General features: G+C 35.9%; 1 protein-coding gene across 6 annotated transcripts in view; it reads left to right on the top strand.

Moving 5' to 3' along the window:
- The window catches only part of RPS6KA3 (ribosomal protein S6 kinase A3), a 159,404-nt gene that overhangs the window by 109,027 nt on the left and 34,274 nt on the right, over positions 1-16,103 (top strand). For all 6 annotated transcript variants that reach the window (XM_061407959.1, XM_061407958.1, XM_061407961.1 and 3 more), the window contains 2 exons: positions 14,810-14,890; positions 15,612-15,691. In XM_061407959.1, coding sequence (XP_061263943.1) covers positions 14,810-14,890; positions 15,612-15,691 — 161 coding nt within the window. The remainder of the gene's footprint in view (positions 1-14,809; positions 14,891-15,611; positions 15,692-16,103) is intronic.

The following is a 16,103-nucleotide window of genomic DNA, read 5'->3' on the forward strand; positions in this document are numbered from 1 at the left end:
TCTTCTCTTAAACCATATACCATAGTAAACAACAATCTAACTGAATTTTACAATTTAACACATCCTAGAAAACTTGTGAAGAAATGTTGAGCAAATCACAAATTATAAGCAGATTGACAATACAAAAATTATTGGCCCTTCATATAATGAAAAGTAGTATAAATAGGAAATCAGGAGATAATTTGCCTTAGATATCACAAAATAGTAATATATAAGGAATTTACTAAAAGACTCCTACTGGCCAAATCTAGGACAGTTTAAAACATTGCAGTAATTAATGATAGTGATCGATTACAACCCACTGAATAAAGAATCCATGGGTTAATCCATAAAATAATTCATGGAGAACAACAGAAAGCTCTTTCTTACAGTAGAATTCCAACTAATAAATGTAAAAGGAATGATTGGTTTAGGAGTTCCTAAGAAATAACACTACAACCTCCACCTACAGGGTTTTAGAATACATTTTATATAAGGGGACAAAATAAACCATATTTGGAAAGATGTCTCAGTTTTCTGATAAATGCATGTAAAATAATGAGTTTTTTCATATGATGGCAACATAAATTAGAAAGCTGTTTTGCATTAAGTATAGCAAGCCATTATTGCTGCTAAAGTAACCTGAGGAAATAATCTTAAAGGAAGATTTTGTGTACTTGTCATTTTTTCATTGCAACAGTATTTACAATATCAAGAATTTAAAATCTTATAAATATTGAAAAATAGAGGCCCGCTGGAGCCTGTTCAGGTCGACTGACCAGAGTCCGCGAATTCAACACTCCGAGCCCGTCCGGATGGCCCCAATCCCAGCTTTCTATCCTTTGAAAACACTAAGAATAATGTCCCTGCATCAGTTTTACTGGAAATAGAACTGCCTTATGATCCAACAATCCCACTGCTGGGCATACACACTGAGGAAACCAGAAGGGAAAGAGACACGTGTACCCCAATGTTCATCGCAGCACTGTTTATAATAGCCAGGACATGGAAGCAACCTAGATGTCCATCAGCAGATGAATGGATAAGAAAGCTGTGGTACATATACACAATGGAGTATTACTCAGCCATTAAAAAGAATTCATTTGAATCAGTTCTAATGAGAAGGATGAAACTGGAGCCTATTATACAGAATGAAGTAAGCCAGAAAGAAAAACACCAATACAGTATACTAACACATATATATGGAATTTAGAAAGATGGTAACAATAACCCTGTATACAAGACAGCAAAAGAGACACTGATGTATAGAACAGTCTTATGGACTCTGTGGGAGAGGGAGAGGGTGGGAAGATTTGGGAGAATGGCATTGTAACATTTATACTATCACGTATGAAACAAGTCACCAGTCCAGGTTCAATGCACGATACTGGATGCTTGGGGCTGGTGCACTGGGATGACCCAGAGGGAGGGTATGGGGAGGGAGGAGGGTTCAGGATGGGGAACACAGGTATACCTGTGGTGGATTCATTTCGATATTTGGCAAAACCAATACAATATTGTAAAGTTTAAAAATAAAATAAAATAAAAAATTTAAAAAAGAGCTAAAGGGGGAGGAGCCAAGATGGCGGAGGAGTAGGACGGGGAGAACACTTTCTCCCCCACAAATTCATCAAAAGAGCATTTAAATGTCGAGTAAATTCCACAAAACAACTTCTGAATGCCGGCAGAGGACATCAGGCACCCAGAAAAGCAACCCAACTCTTCGAAAGGAGGTAGGAAAAAATATTAAAGACAAAAAAAAAGAGACAAAAGAGGGAGGGGCGGAGTTCCGTCCCTGGAAGGGAATCTTAAAAAGAGAGAAGTGTCCAAACACCAGGAAACCTTGTCACTGCCGAATCTGTTCTGAGCTTTGGAAGCACAGAGGGCAACATAACAGGGAGAAAAAATAAACAAACAATTAAAACGCGCAGATTGCGAGCCCTAGGGTAACTCCCCCAGCGGAGAAGCAGCGCAGACGCCTGCATCTGCCATTAGCAAGCGGGGGCTGGGCAGGGAGGCGCGGCGCGGGCTGCATCGCTGAGAGTAAGAATCTGGCCTGAATACCCTGAGCGCTATCTGAGCGAAATAATTTGGGCTAGCAAACCAGACTGTGGGATATCTACCACGCGTAAAGCCAGCCCTAACCTAAGACCGCCAGGCCCGCGCACGGAACAAAGGACTGAACAGAGAAAGCCGGCTGCAGACCTTCCCCCTCCGGTGACAGGCAGCCAGAGCCGGAAGGGGGCAATCGCAGCCCCAGAGAGACATTATCTATAAAACTGTAAGCAGGCTTCTTTGCTAACTAAAACTTCTTGGGGGTCTGGACGGTCAACATCTGCCTGAGAAGGTGCGCCAGTTTTACACCCAGATAACCGAGTGGCGGGGAGGCGATAAGTCACAGCATTGGCGCTCGCCAAACACCTCATCACCTGAGCTGCTCGGACCTGGGAAGAGCACAAAACGCAGGCCCAACTGAGTCTGCGCCTCTGAGGACTACCCGAGTGCCTGAACCTGAGCGGCTTGGACCTGGGAGGTGCATGCAACCCAGGGCCGGCCTCGGATTGTTCCTGGCGGAACAACCTAGAGCCCGAGCAGTGTGGTCAGGGTGGCTACACGCGCCGTGAGCGGGGGCAGACCCAGGGTGGCTGAGGCACTGCGAGCCCACGCCAGTGTTATTTGTTTGCAGCATCCCTCCCTCCCCACAGCGCGACTGAACAAGTAAGCCTAAAAAAAAAAAAAAGTGTCCTCTACCGTCCCCTTTGTGTCAGGGCGGAAACCAGATACTGAAGAGACTAGCAAACAGAAGAAGATATAACAGAGGGAAACGCCTTGGAAGCTACTGGCAATAGATCAAAACCCTGTGGTTACTACGGACTACATAGGAAGGGGCCTATAGATCTTGAGAAATATAAGTCTGACCAAGGAACTAGCCAAAAATGAACTGAACCCACAACACCCACAACAAAACCAAGAAAGTCCTAGATGTATTTTTATTATTTTTACGATCATTCTTTTTTTTTTAATTAAAAAAAATTTTAAGTCCTCTATTGTTCCTTTAATTTTCACTTCTATAACCTATTACTTTGCAAAAAAAAAAAAGACCCTATTTTTTTCTTCTTCAGCAAACTTCATATATATATATTTTATAATTTTTTGACCTTTTTTTTTCCTTCTTTTCTTTAACATTGTATTTTTGAAATTCCAAATGCTACTCTAGATTTTTAATTTTCACTTTTTGGTATATGTTATCAATTTTGTACCTATAGTTTTTTTTATATAATTTCTGTGACTTTTTTTTTATTCTTCTGTTTCTTTCTCTTCTTCTTTTATATAACATTGTATATCTGAAATTCCAAACTCTACTCTAGATTTTTAATTTATGCTTTTTGGTATTTGGTATCAATTTTGTACCTGTATTTTCTTTATAATTTTTGTGACATTGTTTGTTTTTGTTTGTTTGTTTTCTCTCTTTATTTTTCTTCTTCTTTTTTTTTTTAACATTGTATTTTTGAAATTCCAAACTCTACTCTAGATTTTTAATTTTTGCTTTTTGGTATTAGTTATCAATTTTGTACCTGTACTTTCTTTATAATTTTCGCAACCTTTGTTTGTTCATTTTTTTCTCTTTCTTTTCCTTCTTCTTTTCTTTAACATCGTATTTTTGAAATTCCAAACTCTACTCTAGATTTTTAATTTTTGCTTTTATGTATTTGTTACCAATTTTGTACCTTTAAGAACCCAATCTTCAGGACCCATTTTTCACTAGGGAGCGAGATTACTGGCTTGACTGCTCTCTCTCCCTTTGGACTCTCCTTTTTCTCCACCAGGTCGCCTGTGTCTCCTCCCTAACCCCTCTCTACTCTACCCAACTCTGTGAATTTCTGTGTGTTCCAGACGGTGGAGAACACTTAGGGAACTGATTACTGGCTGGATCTGTCTCCCTCCTTTTCATTCCCCCTTTTATCCTTCTGGCCACCTCTGTCACCTTCCTCCTTCTTCTCTTCTCTGTATAACTCCGTGAACATCTCTGAGTGGTCCAGTTGTGGAGTGCACATAAGGAAGTGACTACTGGCTTGCCCACTCTCTCCACTATTGATTCACCTCATCTCATTTGGGTCACCTCTAACTCCCTCCTCCCTCTTCTCTTCTCCATGTAACCCTGTGAACCTCTCTGAGTGACCCTCACAATAGAGAAACTTTTCATCTTTAATGTAGATGTTTTATCAATGGTGCTCTATAGAAGGAGAAGTTTTGAAACTACTGTAAAAATAAGACCGATAACCGGAAGCAGGAGACTTAAGTCCAAACCCTGACTCCAGGGAACTCCTGACTCCAAGGAACATTAATTGACAGGAGCTCATCAAATGCCTCCATACCGACACTGAAACCAAGCACCACACAAGGGCCAATAAGTTCCAGGGCAAGACATACCAAGCAAATTCTCCAGCAACAAAGGAACACAGCCCTGAGCTTCAAGATACAGGCTGCCCAAAGTCACCCCAAAACTATAGACATTTCATAACTCATTACTGGACATTTCATTGCACTCCAGAGAGAAGAAATACAGCTCCACCCACCAGAACACCGACACAAGCTTCCCTAACCAGGAAACCTTGACAAGCCACCTGTACAAACCCACACACAGTGAGGAAACGCCACAATAAGGAGAACTCCACAAACTGCCAGAATACAGAAAGGACACCCCAAACTCAGCAATTTAAACAAGATGAAGAGACAGAGGAATATTCAGCAGATAAAGGAACAGGATAAATGCCCACCAAACCAAACAAAAGAGGAAGAGATAGGGAATCTACCTGATAAAGAATTCCGAATAATGATAGTGAAATTGATCCAAAATCTTGAAACTAAAATGGAATCACAGATAAATAGCCTGGAGACAAGGATTGAGAAGATGCAAGAAAGGTTTAACAAGGACCTAAAAGAAATAAAAAAGAGTCAATATATAATGAATAATGCAATAAATGAAATTAAAAACACTCTGGAGGCAACAAATAGTAGAATAACAGAGGCAGAAGATAAGATTAGTGAATTAGAAGATAGAATGGTAGAAATAAATGAATCAGAGAGGATAAAAGAAAAACGAATTAAAAGAAATGAGGACAATCTCAGAGACCTCCAGGACAATATTAAACACTACAACATTCGAATCATAGGGGTTCCAGAAGAAGAAGACAAAAAGAAAGACCATGAGAAAATACTTGAGGAGATAATAGTGGAAAACTTCCCTAAAATAGAGAAGGAAATAATCACCCAAGTCCAAGAAACCCAGAGAGTCCCAAACAGGATAAACCCAAGGAGAAACACCCCAAGACACATATTAATCAAATTAACAAAGATCAAACACAAAGAACAAATATTAAAAGCAGCAAGGGAAAAACAACAAATAACACACAAGGGAATTCCCATAAGGATAACAGCTGATCTTTCAATAGAAACTCTTCAAGCCAGGAGGGAATGGCAAGACATACTTAAAATGATGAAAGAAAATAACCTACAGCCCAGATTATTGTACCCAGCAAGGATCTCATTCAAGTATGAAGGAGAAATCAAAAGCTTTTCAGACAAGCAAAAGCTGAGAGATTTCTGCACCACCAAACCAGCTCTCCAACAAATACTAAAGGATATTCTCTAGACAGGAAACACAAAAACAGTGTATAAACTCGAACCCAAAACAATAAAGTAAATGGCAACGGGATCATACTTATCAGTAATTACCTTAAACGTAAATGGGTTGAATGCCCCAACCAAAAGACAAAGACTGGCTGAATGGATACAAAAACAAGACCCCTACATATGTTGTCTACAAGAGACCCACCTCAAAACAGGGGACACATACAGACTGAAAGTGAAGGGCTGGAAAGAGATTTTCCATGCAAATAGGGACCAAAAGAAAGCAGGAGTAGCAATACTCATATCAGATAAAATAGACTTTAAAACAAAGGCTGTGAAAAGAGACAAAGAAGGTCACTACATAATGATCAAAGGATCAATCCAAGAAGAAGATATAACAATTATAAATATATATGCACCCAACAAGGGAGTACCACAGTACGTAAGACAAATGCTAACAACTGTGAAAGGAGAAATTAACAATAACACATTAATAGTGGGAGATTTTAATACCCCACTTACACCTATGGATAGATCAACTAAACAGAAAATTAACAAGGAAACACAAACTTTAAATGATACAATAGACCAGTTAGACCTAATTGATATCTATAGGACATTTCATCCCAAAACAATGAATTTCACCTTTTTCTCAAGTGCACATGGAACCTTCTCCAGGATAGATCACATCCTGGGTCATAAAGCTAGCCTTGGTAAATTCAAAAAAATAGAAATCATTCCAAGCATTTTTTCTGACCACAATGCAGTAAGATTAGATCTCAATTACAGGAAAAAAACTACTAAAAATTCCAACATATGGAGGCTGAACAACACGCTGCTGAATAACCAACAAATCACAGAAGAAATCAAAAAAGAAATCAAAATTTGCATAGAAACGAATGAAAATGAAAACACAACAACCCAAAACCTGTGGGACACAGTAAAAGCAGTCCTAAGGGGAAAGTTCATAGCAATACAGGCACACCTCAAGAAACAAGAAAAAAGTCAAATAAATAACCTAACTCTGCACCTAAAGCAACTAGAAAAGGAAGAAATGAAGAACCCCAGGGTTAGTAGAAGGAAAGAAATCTTAAAAATTAGGGCAGAAATAAATGCAAAAGAAACAAAAGAGACCATAGCAAAAATCAACAAAGCCAAAAGCTGGTTCTTTGAAAGGATAAATAAAATTGACAAACCATTAGCCAGACTCATCAAGAAACAAAGGGAGAAAAATCAACAAAATTAGAAACGAAAATGGAGAGATCACAACAGACAGCACAGAAATACAAAGGATCATAAGAGACTACTATCAACAATTATATGCCAATAAAATGGAAAACGTGGAAGAAATGGACAAATTCTTAGAAAAGTACAACTTTCCAAAACTCGACCAGGAAGAAATAGAAAATCTTAACAGACCCATCACAAGCACGGAAATTGAAACTGTAATCAAAAATCTTCCAGCAAACAAAAGCCCCTGTCCAGACGGCTTCACAGCTGAATTCTACCAAAAATTTAGAGAAGAGCTAACACCTATCCTGCTCAAACTCTTCCAGAAAATTGCAGAGGAAGGTAAACTTCCAAACTCATTCTGTGAGGCCACCATCACCCTAATACCAAAACCTGACAAAGATCCCACAAAAAAAGAAAACTACAGGCCAATATCACTGATGAACATAGATGTAAAAATCCTTAACAAAATTCTAGCAATCAGAATCCAACAACACATTAAAAAGATCATACACCATGACCAAGTGGGCTTTATCCCAGGGATGCAAGGATTCTTCAATATCCGCAAATCGATCAATGTAATACACCACATTAACAAATTGAAAAATAAAAACCATATGATTATCTCAATAGATGCAGAGAAAGCCTTTGACAAAATTCAACATCCATTTATGATAAAAACTCTCCAGAAAGCAGGAATAGAAGGAACATACCTCAACATAATAAAAGCTATATATGACAAACCCACAGCAAACATTATCCTCAATGGTGAAAAATTGAAAGCATTTCCTCTAAAGTCAGGAACAAGACAAGGGTGCCCACTTTCACCATTACTATTCAACATAGTTTTGGAAGTTTTGGCCACAGCAATCAGAGCAGAAAAAGAAATAAAAGGGATCCAAATTGGAAAAGAAGAAGTAAAACTCTCACTATTTGCAGATGACATGATCCTCTACATAGAAAACCCTAAAGATTCCACCAGAAAATTACTAGAAATAATCAATGACTATAGTAAAGTTGCAGGATATAAAATCAACACACAGAAATCCCTTGCATTCCTATACACTAATAATGAGAAAACAGAAAGAGAAATTAAGGAAATAATTCCATTCACCATTGCAACGGAAAGAATAAAATACTTAGGAATATATCTACCTAAAGAAACTAAAGACCTATATATAGAAAACTATAAAACACTGGTGAAAGAAATCAAAGAGGACACTAATAGATGGAGAAATATACCATGTTCATGGATTGGAAGAATCAATATAGTGAAAATGAGTATACTACCCAAAGCAATTTATAGATTCAACGCAATCCCTATCAAGCTACCAACAGTATTCTTCACAGAGCTGGAACAAATAATTTCACAATTTGTATGGAAATACAAAAAACCTCGAATAGCCAAAGCGATCTTGAGAAAGAAGAATGGAACTGGAGGAATCAAGCTACCTGACTTCAGGCTCTACTACAAAGCCACAGTTATCAAGACAGTATGGTACTGGCACAAAGACAGAAATATAGATCAATGGAACAAAATAGAAAGCCCAGAGATAAATCCACGCACATATGGACACCTTATCTTTGACAAAGGAGGCAAGAATATACAATGGATTAAAGACAATCTCTTTAACAAGCGGTGCTGGGAAATCTGGTCAACCACTTGTAAAAGAATGAAACTAGACCACTTTCTAACACCATACACAAAAATAAACTCAAAATGGATTAAAGATCTAAACGTAAGACCAGAAACTATAAAACTCCTAGAGGAGAACATAGGCAAAACACTCTCTGACATACATCACAGCAGGATCCTCTATGACCCACCTCCCAGAATATTGGAAATAAAATCAAAAATAAACAAATGGGACCTAATTAACCTTAAAAGCTTCTGCACATCAAAGGAAACTATTAGCAAGGTGAAAAGACAGCCTTCAGAATGGGAGAAAATAATTGCAAATGAAGCAACTGACAAACAACTAATCTCAAAAATATACAAGCAACTCCTACAGCTCAACTCCAGAAAGATAAACGACCCAATCAAAAAATGGGCCAAAGAACTAAATAGACATTTCTCCAAAGAAGACATACAGATGGCTAACAAACACATGAAAAGATGCTCAACATCACTCATTATCAGAGAAATACAAATCAAAACCACTATGAGGTACCATTTCACACCAGTCAGAATGGCTGCCATCCAAAAGTCTACAAATAATAAATGCTGGAGAGGGTGTGGAGAAAAGGGAACCCTCTTACACTGTTGGTGGGAATGCAAACTAGTACAGCCACTATGGAGAACAGTGTGGAGATTCCTTAAAAAACTGGAAATAGAACTGCCTTATGATCCAGCAATCCCACTGCTGGGCATACACACTGAGGAAACCAGAAGGGAAAGAGACACGTGTACCCCAATGTTCATCGCAGCACTGTTTATAATAGCCAGGACATGGAAGCAACCTAGATGCCCATCAGCAGATGAATGGATAAAGAAAGCTGTGGTACATATACACAATGGAGTAATTCTCAGCCATTAAAAAGAATACATTTGAATCAGTTCTAATGAGGTGGATGAAACTGGAGCCTATTATACAGAATGAAGTAAGCCAGAAGGAAAAACATAAATACAGTATACTAACGCATATATATGGAATTTAGAAAGATGGTAACAATAACCCGGTGTACGAGACAGCAAAAGAGACACTGATGTATAGAACAGTCTTATGGACTCTGTGGGAGAGGGAGAGGGTGGGAAGATTTGGGAGAATGACATTGAAACATGTAAAATATCATGTAAGAAACGAGTTGCCAGTCCAGGTTCGATGCACGATACTGGATGCTTGGGGCTAGTGCACTGGGACAACCCAGAGGGATGGTATGGGGAGGGAGGAGGGAGGAGGGTTCAGGATGGGGAACACATGTATACCTGTGGTGGATTCATTTCGATATTTGGCAAAACTAATACAATTATGTAAAGTTTAAAAATAAAATTAAATTTAAAAAATAACAAAGCAAAAAAAAAATGTAGTTTGGCAAGGAAAAAAAAGAAAAATAGAGAACTATTTATAAAATTATGGTATACCACTTAATAGAATATTATTTAAATGAACTATTTCAAATGTGAGCATAAAGATGAATGTAATAAAAATTTGCAAGTGAACATTATAACAAATTTGTCTACCTAAAGTATAAAGATATAAGCTATAGAAGAGACCATAGAAAAGTGAAGATACTTGACATATTGGAATTGTAGGTTGCTGGTGTGTTCTTAAATTTAATTTTTATTTTTCTCAAAGTAATCTGCATATAGAGTCTTATAAAATATCAGTGCTTTTCCTATCCTCCTCCCTATCCCAATTCTTGACCCTCAGAGACAATGACTTCAATCTCTTTAGCCACTACTTATGCCTTTTACCTCTACATTCAGTATTCTTTTTTTTTTCTTTGCCCAATTTTATTTTATTTTTTTGTGTGATGATGTGTATTTTATTTTTTTAATTTAAATTTATTTATTTTGGAGGCTAATTACTTTACAGTGGGGAACATGTGTACGCCTGTGGTGGATTTATGTTGATGTGTGGCAGAACCAATACGATATTGTAAAGTACATTCAGTATTCTTGTAATTCTTTGCCCATTTTCATTAGGGGACATAGTCTTTTGACTTCCTACCATGGAAGTTTTGGATTTAGTTCTTTTATACTACCATCTACACACAAGTTGCCTTTTCATGTCCTCCTAGTAATATTTCCATGATGCTTTATAAAAGCTGTTCCTTACTGAGCCAGATAGTATACTGAAGTCACATATCCTTCACATCTTTGCTGATTAGATCTCCTTTCCTAAATTCTGTATCTACCTTTTTCTGAGTTTGCTTTATAGTTTTGGTGGAATACATCTTCTAGGAGGTACTTCAGAAAGGTTGGACAGTAAATTTTTTTACAACTTTACATGTCTGACAATGCCTTTATTTTACCCCCTCACAATTTATAATTTGACTAGATATAAAAATTCTAGATCAAAAATAATTTTCCCTCAGAAATTTGGAGACATTGTTTCTATTGTCTTCCAGTTTCCTATGTTGCAGTTATGAAATTTATTGCCATTCTGGTTCCCAGTCTGTGTGTAAGCTGCTTTTCCTCTTTAGAAGTCTTTATAATCAATCTACTCTTTATCCCTGGTGTTCTTGTATTTCTTTAGTGTGGGTTTTTAAAATTCATTGTACCAGAAATGGGGTGGTCTCTTTCAATCCAGAAACTCATTTCTTCAGTTCTGGGAAAGTATTTTGTCAAATTTCTTCTCCATTTTACAACTTCTACTCTTTGGATATGTTGAACCTCTGGGTTTGTTGATTAATTTTTATTTTTTTCCTGTTTTCTAGGAAATGTTATCAACTATCTTCCAACCCTCTATTGACTTTTTGTTTCTACCATTATTTTTAACTTCCTAGATTTTTCCTTGTTCTCTAATTATTTCATTTTTAAAAACTTTTTATTATGGAGAGTGTCAAACATCTACAGAAAGAAACAGAAAAATATAGAGAACCCCCATATACTCTTCTTTTTCCTTCAGTATTTCTCAACTCATGATCAATCTTTTTTATCTGTGTTCTTCCCCTTCCCTTGTTTTGATATTTGAAGCAGTTTTCAGACATTGTATAATTTCTTGCATAAATGTTTTGGTGTGTATCTCCAGAAGATCAAGACTCTTTAAAGAAGTAATATAATTCTGTGATTATATCTGAAAAAACCTTACTGTACAGATGTCTGATAACTGTTCAGATTTCCAGTTGTCCCTATTGTTAGAATTCATTTTTCTTTCTACAGTTTGTTTGAATCAGGATCTATACTTTTCTGTTTATTTTGGTAGCTATTTTTCATGTTTAGAGTCTTTTCTTAAATTCTTGGGAATTCTTTGCTTTCTTTTGTCAAATTTGTCAAAGTGAAGTACCAAAAAGCTAATTGGAAGGGATTTTGTGGCAAGAATTTTCTGAATTCTCATTGGCTTCTTTTCCTTAAGCTTAGATTTTAGCTTTCTCTGATCTGCTGTGTGAGTTACCACTTAGTCAGTTTCTGCTACTGTGTCTTCTCTTTTTTGTCCTTGTGAGTTTATGTGTAATTTTCCCCTTATTGTAATTTCATTAGGATTTTTGAAAGAAAGTAGAAAGTAAAACATTAATGTTTAATTAGAAGTCTCTTTCCATTTTGAAGTTTCTATTAATACAATGAATGGGGTCAAAAAGAAGTCAATAGTATTAGGTTGAGTTTATAGGGACTCTTGTCCTAATAATCTGTGGGCCTAAAAGGTTTTGTAAACTATTTCTTAAAGCATTTGTTTAATATGTAATTCTAGACACACAAACAGCATTTCTTCTTATTCGTTCTCATGTTCAAGTCAAGTCGAGTTTAAAATCTAATAACTAGTATGTAATACAAATTATTCCTGAGGAATGTAGTTGCTTTGCCAACATGAGTCAGTATTAACAACTTCTATTTCAGGATTTAGAGTTTAACTAATATAAAATTAGTGGTTCTTCTGAACCACTAATATCCTAATCAAAATTCTTGATCGTAAGATGATTTATATTTGTCACTAGGTCTTTATATACATAAAAGAAACCAGATTGGAACTATTGTACAGACCTGTCTCCAACAAAAGGAAGGAATTCTTTAGTGAGTGAATCTTACTGTTCATTTTGAACTAAACAAGGTCTCATCAATGTTGCTTATAAGGAAACTATCTGACAAGATAATCATATTAAAAAGAAAACTATCTGGTTCCAGCCTCTTATTTTATACCGAAGGAAGTAGAAAGTCCCTGAACAAAGGATTTTACCAGGGTAACTCATCTAGTTATTAGCATGGCCACTAAACTATAGCTCTTAACTCCCAAGTAATTTTTTTATAGCAGTAGAATAACAGAAGAGTGATATACAGTAAATATAATGATAGGTATTTTTGCTGCTTACTGAGCAGAGGAGTGATTTTTAAATAATAAGCTTTGTATAATTACTGAAAGAGATAGAAATTTGGAATCTAGCTTTAAAGTAACCAGAATATAATCCAAGATTCTATGAGTAGTAATGGAAAAAAGGGCAGTTTTGGGCTAGAGTAGAATAGAATTGTCAGCAGACCTAGGTGATTCACATAAATAGTAGAAAGGGCCTGTTGGACATGAGGCACCAGAGTAGCAGTGATAGGACAAAATAACAAAATCAGAGATTGATAACTGAATTTGATATATCAACAAAGCAAGTCAGGTAAAAAACTGTATTGATATCAAAGCAATTGATTCCTTTTCTAGTTTTGCATATTTTCAGTCACTGGCACCAAAATCTCCCATTTGGAGGTAGAAAACTGGTACAATGGCAAATGTAGGATTTTTTTTTAAGCTTTGTTTATTTTTTCCAGAGGGCTTATATCTGAGTTTTAAATATCAGTAGTCACCTTTAATTGACAAGGAAACCAACACTCTGTTCCCACCCCTGTGCCCCCAAAAGACTCTTCCATTCTTTCTATTTAATCTTTGGCATAACCATGCAGTCTCTTTGGCCTGAAAAATAGAAGTTATGTGTGATTTGTCCTTATTACACAAAAGAAAAAAAAACTTTAATGAATGATTATTTTCAACTCTTAAATCCATTCAGCTACCAACAGAGTAGTTATCAGATGATTAATCATCAGTTTACTTGTCTCATTCCCACCAGATTATGAGCTTCTTGGAGATTATTTTATTTGTATCTCACAGTGCCTGGCACACAGAAGTTTGCTCAGGAAATGTTTTGTTGGTAAAAGAGATCTTTGCCCACATACAGGGTCAAATGTAAATTCATCCTGGCATTCCAAATTGTCAGGAATCTGAATCCTCCCTACTTCACATCCTCCCCCACATTCCCCTTCCTTCCCCCCACCTCACCCCCACCTACCCCGAAACAGTTTCAACACTGATTAGATTCCTTCTTGTGCATCATGCATGCCTCCATGTCCTTGCTTGCACTGGTACTCTATACCTGGACTTTTCTTCTCTGTGTCCAATCCTTCTTGCCCATCTAAATTCTACTGTGAGAGTCCTAAACACCTCTTCACTCTAGCCTTCCTGTGCAAGTAAAACTCATCTTTCTCTTTTCTGAATTCTTGTACTTATTCCTGGTGGTAATGCATCATTTATTGCTTTATCATATTCATGGTACTATAACTTTATCATATATACATGGTGCTATAATTGAATATCTCTTATATCAGGCTCTGGGATGTACAAACCTTATCTCAAATGGTCACACAGCCCCCAAAGATACAGTGGTGTTAGCCCCATTTTATAGATGAAAGGTAATAGAGGCACAGAGAGTTTAAGTAACTTGCTCTAGATTACACAGATCGGTATCCAGATTTTTCTAATTCCAAAAATCTTTACTCTTTTAGCTGCACCACAGTATCTCGTCTCAGTATCTCTATTCTCCTGCCTCCCTCAAAATAGACTTTTTGGGGTATATCTGTCCTTCACTTTGTCTGCCACATATTTTAGATGCTTAATGAATGTTTGTTGAATTGAGTTGATATGGTTGGTAGGGAGGGGTGTTTAAACCTATTTCATATTTTTGTGTTTTAATATTTCATTAACATGCCATTTTTTTAAAGTTGCTTTTTTGGCCAATTTTCATAACTTTGATCAAAATACTTAGATTCTGATGTTAAAGCCACATCTAATATGTTCTCTATTTTTTTAATGTAGAACACAGGTTTTATAAATATATCCAATTTTTTCTGGTAATATAATTTAGTTAAAAAAATTAGTTAATGTTGAAAATTTAAGAGTAATAAATAGTTTTATTTATAATAATTTTATTTCTATGTGAATTCATACTTTTATACGTATAAGCAAAATTTTATTTAATGTAGTCACCAAAGAGATTTTATTTCAAAGATTGTCTCTGGAAGCTATTGCAGTATAGCCATATGTACAATATTTTATAGTTCGAGACCGTGTTCGGACAAAAATGGAGCGTGATATCTTGGTAGAAGTTAACCATCCTTTTATCGTCAAGTTGCATTATGGTAAGTTATGAACAACCTCCTACTTCATCCTTTAACCTCATTCTCCCACTGCCTGATTACATGCAGATATACAAATGTATCTAAATATTTACTTGTATATATTCATATATGTCTCGTAGATACATCTAGTAAGTCATGGAAATGGAACCATTACTTCTTAGATAAATTTTAAAAGCTTTTGTTGCATTTAGCTTCATGTTTCTTTTAAACATTATAGTTTCTGAGTAATAGCCATAGGAATGGGTAATAATAATCATTTTAAAGTTAAATGTGCCAATATTTTAGCCTAACTTAAAAGCAAGAAAAATCCCTAATATAGACATCCTGATGTTCTTATGTGTAATTAAAGCTAACCAGTCCACATTTTTTTTGTAGTTAAGTGACATGGTTTTTGTATTTTGTTTCATGGTTAAGTAAGTCTTTTCTGTTAGGAATTTTTCTTACTGACCACATGTTTTAGAACTATTGTATTCTTGAAAGACTATTGCCTGAATAAAATCTAACAAATGTTCTAGTGGTTCCATAATAAGAAACACTGCATTTAACATTTCTACATGAAAACGAAGAGGAATTGGTGATTAACTTGTAAATAAAAATTAGTTTAGATATATGATATAGTCATTAATTGCTAAAATAGTATTTATTTGTGAATGAGTTGACCTAATGTAAGCCCCCAAAATTAAACTGTGAATTAAATGGAAATTTTTATTTCTTCTTTCAGCTTTTCAAACTGAAGGGAAGTTGTATCTTATATTGGACTTTCTCAGGGGAGGAGATTTGTTTACACGCTTATCCAAAGAGGTATATAATTAATCTCTATTTTAAATCTATTTATATGCATCCTGTTTTAAGTAAAGCTTTGTTATGTTTCAATATTAGGCTTATCATATTTTCTCAAGTGGCACACGATTCTTACATTGAAGAATCAGAACCAAAAAGAGTTATTTTACTAACTTTTGAATTTATTCTGAAGGTAGATTTTTAAATTGATAAACTGTCTTTTGTCCTGCTTCTTTTAGTTTTAGGTTTTTCAGAAGCAATAATATATCAACAAATATCCTTGAACAATCAGTAGTGGAAATTCAGCATGCATTGTAAAAATCATTTTTCATTTCTGAAGATTTTATTATGGTGGGGCAACAGTGGCACAATCTGAATATAGTTGTTATTTAACAAAATGTAAAATTATTTCCCACACAGTACATATTTAGCA

This window comes from Bos javanicus, chromosome X (genome assembly GCF_032452875.1).
Source record: "Bos javanicus breed banteng chromosome X, ARS-OSU_banteng_1.0, whole genome shotgun sequence".
NCBI classification, from domain to species: Eukaryota; Metazoa; Chordata; class Mammalia; order Artiodactyla; family Bovidae; genus Bos; species Bos javanicus.